The sequence below is a fragment of the Acartia tonsa genome, chromosome 10, assembly GCF_053477335.1.
Source record: "Acartia tonsa isolate MP-2025a chromosome 10, ASM5347733v1, whole genome shotgun sequence".
Classification (NCBI taxonomy): domain Eukaryota; kingdom Metazoa; phylum Arthropoda; class Copepoda; order Calanoida; family Acartiidae; genus Acartia; species Acartia tonsa.
Window position 1 is genome coordinate 824,780 of NC_137269.1, and position 12,047 is coordinate 836,826.

A 12,047-nucleotide genomic window follows, 5' to 3' on the forward strand; every position below is an offset into this window, starting at 1 on the left:
CAGTACCACACAAACTAATGCGGAGCAAGCAAGTTACAAGGATAATAAAAATGATAAACATTTAAATTGGCTCTTTTTGGATCATAAGGGCTGTAAATTAATTGGTGATATTTGAAAAAGAGTATAAACAAGAATGGGGAGGGGCCAAGGACCCGGTCCCATACCCCCGCGATGGTTGAATTGTCCTAGGTAATTAAAACTTATTTTTTTTTTATTAGAAATGTTTATCAAAGGTTTTCTTTTAGTAACAAAGTTGACAATATTTATATACAGATAAATCAAGGAAGGACAAACGGACAAAGTGATACACAGAGTATAAGTTCAGTTGTCTCTTAAAAATTGATGTGAAAAAGTAATAAACTGAAGGATAAAACATATAAACTATGCATAAACACGAAATCTTTAGTATGACCTACGGATATATTAGTGGTCCAAGCAAAGTACGTAATGATGAAGTGAATTATATAATGAGGCTTTGCATCTTAAAAGCGTTCGTAAATCAATTACTTATATATAAACTTAAAACAAAATATCTTAGATTTCATAATTGGATAAAGTTTGTCTTATAGTTTTTCTAATAAAATAAGAATTTTGTTCTTTCCTTTCGTGGAGGATCTAATTTGTTCTAATAAATATTTGATCTAGAAAATCTATCAGTCTGGTGGGAAATAGGTTCTTGGCGTGTAAAACTCCTCTAGATGAAAGATATGATGACCAGGTAAACTTTTAATTAATAGAAATTTCGTATAAAGATATTTAGCTAAGTTTAATGTTCTAAATACATTATATAGCCGTATATTTCATTGAAATTACCAAAAATTTAAAATTCAAATTAAACTTATTTTACTGGGTTTTATTTACGGTCTAGTATCCCCTGCCTCCCTGGTTTTAATGAAGCACTAAAAACAACTCTTAAAATCTTGTTTATTTCAGATCCCAGTTGAAAACCGCTTCACCCCCGCGATGCTGATCAACAGTATGAAGAATCACAAAGTAAAGATTGGTCTCTGGATAGATCTCACCAACACATCCAGATTTTATGATAAACAAAAGGTTGTTTGATAGTTATTTCTCGCATCGTATTATAAACAGCTTTCCGCGGATATAGAATGTACAATTATAAGATTAAAACCATTTATTTAGCCCCGAGTTGCCGAAGGCACGGGCTAAAAAAACTGGTTTTATTCTTATGTTTGTACATTTTTATATTCGTAGAAAGCTGGATATAATACGATGCTAGACATAGTTTTTTCGTATGGATGAGAACCGGTTCCTATCCACCAGATTCGAATGAATACTAGAAAATATTTTACGTTGAGTGATTGGTCAGGCAGAAATATTGAGCTAAATAATATTATTTCTATCATTATTTATTGAGGTAATCTATCGTGTGCGCCTCCAGCAGTTAGGTGCCCTATATTCGAATGGAGAGGAGGGGCATAACAATAGCATAAATACATCCAAAGACTAATAGTTATTTATGAGCCTAATACAAACTCGGGATTTAAAAACTTCTCTACATTAGATAACTACATTTAGGTAGTTCATATCTTATCAGAAAAACATCCAAAATTTACCAAATTATATTATGGTAGGTATACCTAATTAGCAAATACTTTTACCTATATATTTTGGTTTTTAAATAAACATTATTTTATTAGGTTGAGGATGAGGGTTGTAGCTATGTGAAGATTAACTGTAGAGGACACGCCGAGGCCCCGCCCAAAGAAACAGTTGATACTTTTGTTCAGTAAGTAAAATTATTTAGTACGGAGGAGGGGGGGTGTATAGAGTACTATCAATTTACACGACCCAGCTTTGTATGTTTAGGAATGTACCTGTTTGTTCCCCCCTCCTCCTTCTCTATATAACCATTATTTTTTTCCCGCTTATTAAAACATAGTTTGGAATGATGAAGCGACCAATCAGATAGGTCCCAAAACAAAAAAGAAAATATTTTTTCTTGTTTAATACTATTGTAATTTTGTATTTTTTTTAGAATATGCAAGCGATTCACAGAGCAGCATCCTCTTGAAATAATCGTTGTCCACTGTACTCATGGTTTCAATAGAACAGGTTATCATCACTTAGTTAATTCTTTAAAGAATCAAAAATATTTTAAACCAAATATATTATTAGTCAATAAGGTTCGTTAAGATCTTGCTAACCATTTAACAAATTAAGTTTTCGATTTTATGAATCCTCTTATAGGGAAGTCATGTGCTATTTTTTGGGCTATTAACCCGACTATATTTCCTCATTCGAATAGTAATACCTTGACCAAAATGCAAATAAATGCTAGGTATGCTTTCTAGAAACTGTTCGATAAAACTTTTTTTTCAGGTTTTCTTGTGAGTGCCTACCTAATAGAAGTTTTTGATTGGTCGGTGGATATGGCGGTTAACAGTTACATAGCCGCTAGACCTCCAGGAATTTACAAAGAGGAAAGTTTCAACATCAATAGATTATTTAACTGGTTCAAAGGGAGAGTTTCATAAAACAAGATTCATGATAAATTGTTTATTAATACGAACTCATTAATCTTTTTGTACCTACTTAAACTTTTTAAATTCTTCAAGACTATTTGATTCCCTTTTTTCAACCTAGTGCATCAAATTAGACCTTTCCTAAAATTGGAAGTACAATCGTTCCAGCCGATTTTGAGATCTTAGACATATATAGGTACAGACACCCTGATACTTAGAATAGAGGTCTATTTGTTGTTTATTGTAAATACTTTTTCTGATGTTGCAACTGCATGTATTTGACAGGGCTATCTAAAAGAGCTGTACAGCCGTTATGCCGGAGACCCGGACGAAGCTCCCCCGGCTCCAGAACTACCTGACTGGTGCTTTGAGGTAGCAACATTTTCACAATTTCAAGCATTTTCAGAGTCCGGATTCTGATTTTCTATTTATTTCTATTTGACTTATTAAAATGTATCAGTGTCAAATGCAAATATGAGGGGGAAACATTTTTGAATAAAAATTTTTTTTTGTCTTAAATGATTCAAAATTGTATTATTTGGCGAGATAAGACTCCATCTCCTCCCCGGACCATCGAGGATAGTGTTGACCAATAACTGAGTACTATATTAGCAACCCAAATTGACAACAAAATTTCCCTAGTCACAATACCTTTGTGGAACACCCGCCTCCCCCCTTATCCTATAATGTAAAGTAGTAAGCTTTTTTTTTGTCTGTAGCGAAGGATCTCACTATCCGCTAAATCGATGTGGTTCTCCTTTACAGTAAAGCTTTTTTGAAGGTCCATGGAAACTCAAATTTAAAATGGGGAGATATTCGACTTTCCCTCTCCCACCTTAAGCGCCCCTAGGCTTCTAGGGGGAGAAAGACGCCTCTAGTAATATATATTAAAGAATAAGAATTACAGAAATATTACTTCTCAGGAAGATGATGGTGTCAATGAGGACGGAGAAACTACAGATAATCAAGACGGGGGAGGACATAATAATCACAAAAGACACAGGTAGGTAAACTACACCCCTAAGAACACTCTTTGTATGAGAAAATTTTAATTAGCCTGCTTTTAGATGAGCCAAAATTATAAATACTTACCTAGATGTATGCTTTGGATATATATATTACTAAGTTTAAGTTTCAAATGAAATGATAATTTGGATGTTTAAATGCCTGTGTTAGATGTATATTTGTCAGCATACCTACGATATATATCAAATTACTGTCGAATTTACATCCAGATAAACAATTTTGAAAAAAATACATCCACTGTTTTTCTGTTAGTTGCAGGAACGGCAACGTCCGAACATTTTATGTGATAATGTAAGTTGTTTGTTCAATTATATTTGACAAATGGCGGATATTCTCTGGCTCTTAATTTTATGGTAGAGGGAGAGTAATTGCAATTTTTAAGGGAGAGAATGATTGTCTAACTCCTAACCCCCCCTCCCCTCCTCCTTGCAAGGCCTTGGTGAAAAAAAACTAAAAAATATGTGGGTTGGGGGATAAAATAAATGAAATATAGAGTTCTTTAATTATTTTTTCATTTTTCTCCCCTCCAGGGTGGAAAAAAATAGGGGGGAGGGGGTTGGGGGGAATAAAAAAAATTTGTAGCAGGGGGGGAAAAATTAATCTTGTGCAGAATATACACCTCTGTACCATAATCTATCATGGTCCAAATGCAATGTGAGAAAAACCACCCGTTTTAAATTTTTGATTTTAAGGAAACCAAAACGAGGAGGAAAATTTATGGAGGGTGTGCCAGGGGTGACACATTTTACACTACAACCTAAACTTTCAACAATACAGAAGAAAATTCAGGTTTGTCCCATTTTTACGATACAAGTGGCTGGGCATCTAGTATCTAAGAGAGATAGGGGTAGGTATGTAACTTAAAACCATCATAAGACTTAGATTTAAAATAATTAAGCCTAAAAGCTTACCAAAAATTTATAAATCTTTCAGTTCAGTGATAGTGAGATATTAACGGACAAACCAAAAATCTTTCTACTTTGGAAGATCCCACTGTGTGATAGAAAAAAAAACAATTTTGTTCTTTTAGAATATGTGTGAGTGGAGCAAGAGAGGTTTCCATGGGTGTCAGCCTGTTTCCATGAACAAACTGAATATATTTTTATTTTCTTAGAATATGTGTGAGTGGAGCAAAGGAGGGTTCCCCGGGTGCCAGCCTGTTTCCATGGACAAACAGAATCTCGTTTTCCTGGCAGAAAGACCGTACAAAGTTTCATGGAAAGCTGACGGCACTAGGAAAGTCAAGTTTGGTGATTAATATGTCATTCATCCATCAATCAAAATTCACACATTGAAAATAACTCTTATAACCAGAGGTGATATTAGACTGTAAATTTTACCTTCTGGTTCCCAATGTTTTAGAAACACGTTCTGTTAAGTTGCTTGCTTAAAACTTTTGGTATTCATTTTAAATATTGAACTTTTTTACCAATATTTTTAATCTATAATAAAGGTAATTTGATAAGGCAATCAATCAATTTAAACTTGAACTTGACCCTGCAACAGATATATGATGCTAATCAATGGTAAAGACGAAATATATTTTGCTGACAGAGATAATTGTATTTATAAAGTAGATGGCCTCACATTCCTTCACAGAAAAGATCCAAACAAGCATTTAACTGAAACTCTACTAGGTAGGTCTTTTTTTTTTGCATTTGTGACAGATAAAATGCGCCTAGTTTGTTCTCTTTCTAGCAAATGTATGAAAATTATGCAGCAGACAAAAACTTATCAAAGATTTTCCATATCACGTTACAATCAGTCAAACAAATTCGACTATTGACTTGTTCTCCACCACCCTCTAATATAATATACATTGTGCTTTTTTAGTGTAACAAAAGTAATGTTTAATTAACTCACTCAAGATTTTTTTTTAGTTTTTAACAAATAATACCTTAAAAATAAATATTGCTTATTAATTTGTCAATTGTAAGTGGGTCAAATAAAGCTATACTTGTGTTTCATTAAAAACAAACTTTATTATTGGCCCTCTACTAATTTTTCGGCATTTATATCTTTCGGTTCAAATGCAAAGACAGGCATACTTCCTGTTGTCCTGTTACTTTTATAAAAAAAATTATATTTATTCAGATGGTGAGATGGTGATAGATGTTGTGGACGGAAACAAAATACCAAGATACCTTGCTTATGATATTATTAAGAAAGTACATTTACAATTTATACATTTGCCTTCAAAAAGAGGGAGTTGAAAGAAAAAACTCAAGACGCTGATTTTAGCCTACCAATTAAGAATCCGGAATCGGTATTAAAAAACGGATTCGGATTCCAAAATTGACCCAAAAATTGGGCGGACCCCAGATTCCGGATCCGGATTGCCAACCCCAATTGACATAGTCTCTTATTAGATATCTAAAATACTTTAGAAACTTTGTTGACATGAACTAGCAGTGTATTTACCATTAAAATACAGAAAGCTAACAAAACATCAGTTTATCGTGAATTGTCTTATCCCCTCTAATAGTTCGCACAAAAAAAATAATTTTAAATGTACTTATTGTAAACAACAGATTTGAAGGACAACCAGTGGGAAAAGTTGATTTTGGAACCAGACTTCTCTGTATTGAAAAAGAGATCATTGGTGCTAGAAATACTTATATTATACAAGGTAAATTTTGTTTATGGTAGCGTAGCTACTAATACCTCAAATGTACATTGTTGTGCGTCTGTCAGAAAAAGTTACTAATAGATTTTCTCGGCTGTTGCTGAAGATAGGTACAGAGGATGAAACTTTTTTGATTAATTTTCGGACCAATAAAACCTCCTATTTTACTTACTATACGTGTCCCACCAATAAAAAATTTGATGGCGTTTTTCCTCAATGTGCCTTGTGGAGCACAGTATACCCCCCTCGATTATTTTTGAAAAAAAATAAGGGGTGGATAATTAAAGACACCCTAGTTTAATTGAAACAAGACAGTTGATATATATTTTTTTCTAGGTTTGATAGACAAAACAAAAGAACCATTTTCCATGCGAAAGAAAGAATTTTGGGATGTCGCAGAAACTTATAAACTTTTAGGAAAACTTCTTGTACTTTTATTTTGACCATATATGCTGCGCCCTTAGCTTATATGCACTCTGTATTGGAAGTGGAAAGAGGGATAGAAAAAAAAAATGCAGGGAAGCTACCTTAAAATGGAATACTAAATCGGTTCAGTGGTTAGCTAGATCTTAAAGGACTAGCTAAAAACCTTTTTTTACGATAGTATAAGTCATTGTTTATGTGTATTAGGTGTAAGAAGCCAAGTAAATTAATTTTCTTACGTTAAACTTTCCCTTTAAAATAAGTATTATAAGAAATACTATCGGATACGTCCTAAAACCATCCCAAGGCTGAAATTTAAAAATGAAATAGCCTAAAACCATCCCAGGACCTATATGAAGCTTCCCTGAAAAGGGGAACTCGATCAGTCCAGTAGTTGTTTAAATCTTAAGCCTCAGAAAAACGTCTTACTGCTTTAAATAAAATCTAGATATGTATTAACTATCTTTAAAAATTAATAATACAAAGAAGTTAAACTCAAAAATTGTTAGATGAAAAATTTGCTCGACAGTTGAGTCACGAACCAGACGGTCTCATCTTTCAACCCTCGGGTGTACAGTAAGTTTTATATCTAATCATTTGATACATTAATACACCGACAAATGTACTAGGGACAAACCTTCTAAGGGGGCATCTTTTTAAGTAAAACGATCACGGATTTTTAAAAAAAAAAATTTATTTTTTAAAATCTTTAAAAAATTTTAGAATAAAATCCACTAATAGTAAACCAATAAAACAATGAAATCCAATATGGCAATAAAACACAGAGACATAATTTAATTAGAATCTTATTTCTTGAATACCATATCTACTTTGTGTATAATTTGATGTTGCCATTTCAGAGATCCTTATGTAACAGGCAGGGATGATAGAGTTCTAAAATGGAAACCTGCCAGGAAAAAAATTTCATTCATTTATAATCACGAAAGATTTATCCCTTGGGGGAGGCGATTTTGGATTGTAAATACAATTTGTTACACGTTTTTGATTCGCTGATAAATTTTTTTTTGTTGTCTTCATCACATCTTGATTGGTTGGTTTTAACTAGTTCTGTCCATTTTTTTCAACAAATAGTTGAAATCCACAGAATAGGAATTTATCTCATCTTACTTTGGGATGTCCATTATTTTATTGTTCTTTGTATTATCCTTGAACAGTGTTTCGGATCCGTATTGATTTTTTGCGCATTTTTTTGAGTCCAAGGATCCGGATCCGCAAAAACCGGATCCGCAAAAAAAATGCGGATCCGGATCCAGATCCTTGGACTCAAAAATATGCGGATCCTTGCGGATCCGGATCCGAAACTCTGTCCTTGAAGTTGAGATTCCTGTAGAATATATGTGGATAATATGACCTGAGAAAAATTGTCGTCAAATTAAGTTGCAATTTCCCATCGCTTTTATTGGTCTGGCCGTTTTTCCAGTAGGAGGAGAGGGGAGGGGTAAAGGAGGGGGATGGGGGAGATCGTTATTTTAGCCCGCTACAGAGTTCACGTTAAAATATAACATGAAAATCTGCGGTAAGATCCAACTAATAATAAATCCATTATCCCTGTTTAATACCTAGCTAGTTTTTAAAAATGTCTGAAATTTTATTGTGTTGACCAGTATGAACAGTGTAGACTTCAGACTCAAGATAGTTACTGAGGGTGGCTATGGTATTCTTCCCAGGTAACTTTTAATATGTCATTACAAATGATGTACCTTAATTAAAGGGGGGGAGGGGGGAGGTTAATGCAACCATCTCGTAATCAACGGGCATATAATACTTAGAATCCGAATTTCAGGATGAAATTTGGAATGAGTAATCCTTGGTAGGTCTATTTTCCCTAAATCAGATAAAAAGTTGGAAAAGAAAAGTCTGAAATTCGGATTCTAAGTGTCATTTGCGCATTGATTACGAGAAGGTTGCGTTAAACCCCACCCCCCCCTTAGCGCACTGTTAAAAAGGGTTATTTGAAAATGGTCGTACCGATTGAATCATGCAGTAACTACGCAGCATATCTCTGCCATTTTTTGTGTATTATAGTCATAGTGAAGTATTAAAAAACATTGTTTAAAACCAACTGGAAGATATATGTAATCGTAAAAATATGATCTAATTTTATTGACATAAATATGATAATGTATATTAATCAGGACATACATAACAGTAAAATAAGTATAAGATTTCTTGACAGGAACTGAAGGTACACATGGGCCAGTAACCTGCTATAGGATCAAACATGCACTTTCATTGATTGGAAATTTTCCAATAGACTTTACATCTGTAAACCAAATTTTTTTCCGCCAATATTTTGACAATCCGATCAGTGTCGATTCCCATCCATGCTTTTAATTTTAAATTCCCTTCCATTTGAAATAATGCCGGTTTGGAAATTATTTTAATCTTTTAGAACAGTTGGGCATCTTTATGTGGGAAGTCTCAACACTCCTTTTTCACAAATGAAGATTACAAAAGAGATTAGAGTAAGTTCAATTATTTGGATATAGTCCCTTTCGTGGCAACGCCTCCTAAAGGACGATTCGTCGTATTTTCACAGCAGTTTTTCTCCTATTTCTAGCCCCTGCGGGGGGCTCGATCCCTGCGGGGCAATCACCTAATCTAACCTAAAGTAACCTATGAAAAGCCGAATCGCCCCTTAAGAAATAAGAGGCTTTGCCACGAAAGGGACTATACCCAATTATTTTTATATATTTTATAATTAGGGTTGGCAATCAGAAATCCGTTAAATTGTTAGACCTATTTTGGACCCAGAAATTTGTAGCACTCAAAATTCTTTATTTAAAATATGGCAGACAAAATCCAAAAAAGTATTTTATTGTTTCTTAACTATAAGTAAAATGGTGGGTAGCATCAAAAGTTTTTTTTCTATTTTCACTGTAGCTTTCACGCTTTTAGGTTAAGTAAGGGTTAGAAAATGGCCGCTGCAGGGGCTAGATTTTTTATTTGCTAAAAAAAAACAAGAATCCCCAATCCACGGATTAATCCGCTTTATTTTTGGCGGATTTTCAGTGGATTGCTAACCCTATTCATAATATTAGTCACAGTATGAAATTTTCAGTAGCGAACTACTTTTTAATTTTAACCTATCACAGATAGGCTGCTGATTATTTTTTATTTGTATTGATTTGGAGAACATCAAACTACTTCTATAGAAAATTAATTGGGTTATTTCCAAATTGTTATTATTGATTTTTTAGGAATTGGATAACAAAATCATTGAATGCAAGTGGGAAAATAATCAGGTATTATTATTTGTTTTGGTGATAAATGAAGCGTTTTGGGGTGTTTTAGGGAGGTAAGGGGGCATTGGATTTTAAAGTATAATGGTTTCCTAAAGTTCTAATAACACGTTCTCTCATTCGTTAGATTAAACACCTGTAAACACATATTTTGATAAGGTTGAACCATGAACACTGAACAGTAAACATATCAATTTAACGTCCATTGTCTTATCCCTTATGATCCCTGAAATTACTAATTTTCAAACTCTTCAACAGTATTGAAATAAAATGTACGTCATAATAGGTACCTAGTAAAAAAATTATTTTATTTGAAAAACAAATTAAGCTCTAATTATTCCTTTTTTTTTCAGTGGGTATTTATGAGAGAAAGAACAGATAAAAGTTTTCCAAACGCCTTTTCAACCGCCAAAGCCGTTATTGGCAGCATACAGGTAGTGCCCAGGGAGTAAGGGAGGGGACAATGGATCGAATATTAAATTTTTAGGAGTCTCAGACTTTGGGGACTGGCTTAAAGGGAATGTGCAAGAATTTAGCAGTTTCTGACTGAGTTTGGGGACTTGCGCATAGAATGCCGCTACTCGTTATGTATGTTTTGAATATTGCAGACGGGGAGAAGGGATAAGGGAAGTGGGGGGAAGGGAAATAAACACTCGTTGTGTTAGTTTGGAATGTAGCAGACGGGGAGAAGGGAGGTGGGGGCAAGGGGCAAGGGAAATAAACAGAATAAAAAGGGGCAGTCATATTCTTGCTAGCAGATGGCCGGGTCCAATAATCTTTTGATATAAAAATCACACCAAAAAACCTCAATATATTTCATTAAAAACAAGTTGTGATTTCACTTTACATGACGCTATGGAAATCTATTATTCAATTAACAATCCCTTTATAATTTCCTACAAATTTATTGGATTAAACTGGATTTCATGCCCTTTCTTTGATAACTCTTATATTGAATTAATTGCCCATTGTCCCCTCCCTTACTCCCTGGGTAGTGCTGATATAGCAAAACAAAGAGAGGGAAGGGGTTAAATAACTGTATGTCCCCTTCCCAAGGATCTTGTACCGACTTTTAATTGGGTCATTGAAAATCAACGTCGGAAATATTAACACAGCTAAGTCGCAGCAAAAGAGCAGAAAGCAATTTGTTAACAGACGAAAAATGTCCTTAACAAAGTGTTCCATGTAGTTGTCTGGTAATACATAATTTAGTATGACTGACAAAGTATAGCTTTCATGTAATTTTTAGGAATCTCTTCAGTCTTTTATAATGCTTCAGCTCATTTAAAAGTTTTGCGACTGTAAGTGTAAAACCATAGGTTAACATTCTATTTGTCCATTTAATTTCGTCATTAGGATCTTAAAAACACTAGTCTCCACATTGTTTTGTCTAATGAACGATTATTTTTGTCTAAAACCATTAGAAAATGATGTACAATCGTCCATATGGTTACATTTTTATAAAGCACACGTTTTATGAACTAGTCTTGTTAATTTTGAAAAATAAGTTCTGATTTCATGTTTGCTATATCACAACAATGTTTAGGACCCGGTAACCGAAGAAATTCTACTGGGATTTATCCAGCACAACAGATATATCAAGCAACCAAAAACAGACAGAGACATAATGCCACCACCTCCAAAAATGGCGCGAAGATGATAATCCAAAAAAAGATGGCGCTGATAAAAAAAATGGTGGATGGCTGATAAAAAACAAAACAAAATGGCGAATATTATTATATACAGCGTGGCCACATTTTTCAGTATACTGAAAATATTCAGTATTCTTCAGTATTTGGAAATTGGGGGTTCAGTATTTTCAGTAAATACTGAATATTCAGTATTTGAAAATTTTATTCAGTATTTTTCAGTTTTTGGAAATTTTCATGATTCTGTATTTTAAATTCCAAATTTTTTTGCATAAATAAGATGTTTTCTCAAGTAGTTGATGTCAGATTTTTTTCGGCGCTTCGCGCCTCACTTTACTTTCCTTTAAATTACCCTATAACTTTGTACATTAATTTTGCTTTTAAAAGCGAAGCTTTTCTATAATTAGGGTCGGTCCGTCCGTACGTCCGTCCGTCCGTCCGTCCGTAACGGATAGCTTTTTTCGTTAATTTAGACATGTTAGAATTGTCCTATCGATTTCAAATTTTGCATGGCGATTCCTTTAGTAGTTAGGTACGATTTAGAAAGCGTAGCAACTCTATAATCATTACCAAA

General features: G+C 33.8%; 1 protein-coding gene across 1 annotated transcript in view; it reads left to right on the forward strand.

Annotated features, from left to right (window-relative positions):
- The window catches only part of mRNA-cap (RNA guanylyltransferase and 5'-phosphatase mRNA capping enzyme), a 14,871-nt gene continuing 2,824 nt past the window's right edge, over positions 1-12,047 (forward strand). Inside the window, exons 1-21 of the mRNA XM_080174304.1 lie at positions 1-189; positions 646-718; positions 934-1,053; positions 1,662-1,750; positions 2,000-2,076; positions 2,344-2,442; positions 2,770-2,858; positions 3,410-3,489; positions 4,205-4,301; positions 4,627-4,746; positions 5,017-5,149; positions 5,607-5,676; positions 6,044-6,141; positions 6,475-6,551; positions 7,067-7,137; positions 7,422-7,471; positions 8,183-8,249; positions 8,975-9,047; positions 9,783-9,827; positions 10,178-10,258; positions 11,371-11,571. Coding sequence (XP_080030430.1) covers positions 134-189; positions 646-718; positions 934-1,053; positions 1,662-1,750; positions 2,000-2,076; positions 2,344-2,442; positions 2,770-2,858; positions 3,410-3,489; positions 4,205-4,301; positions 4,627-4,746; positions 5,017-5,149; positions 5,607-5,676; positions 6,044-6,141; positions 6,475-6,551; positions 7,067-7,137; positions 7,422-7,471; positions 8,183-8,249; positions 8,975-9,047; positions 9,783-9,827; positions 10,178-10,258; positions 11,371-11,484 — 1,779 coding nt within the window. The 5' untranslated portion in view covers positions 1-133 and the 3' untranslated portion in view covers positions 11,485-11,571. The remainder of the gene's footprint in view (positions 190-645; positions 719-933; positions 1,054-1,661; positions 1,751-1,999; positions 2,077-2,343; positions 2,443-2,769; positions 2,859-3,409; positions 3,490-4,204; positions 4,302-4,626; positions 4,747-5,016; positions 5,150-5,606; positions 5,677-6,043; positions 6,142-6,474; positions 6,552-7,066; positions 7,138-7,421; positions 7,472-8,182; positions 8,250-8,974; positions 9,048-9,782; positions 9,828-10,177; positions 10,259-11,370; positions 11,572-12,047) is intronic.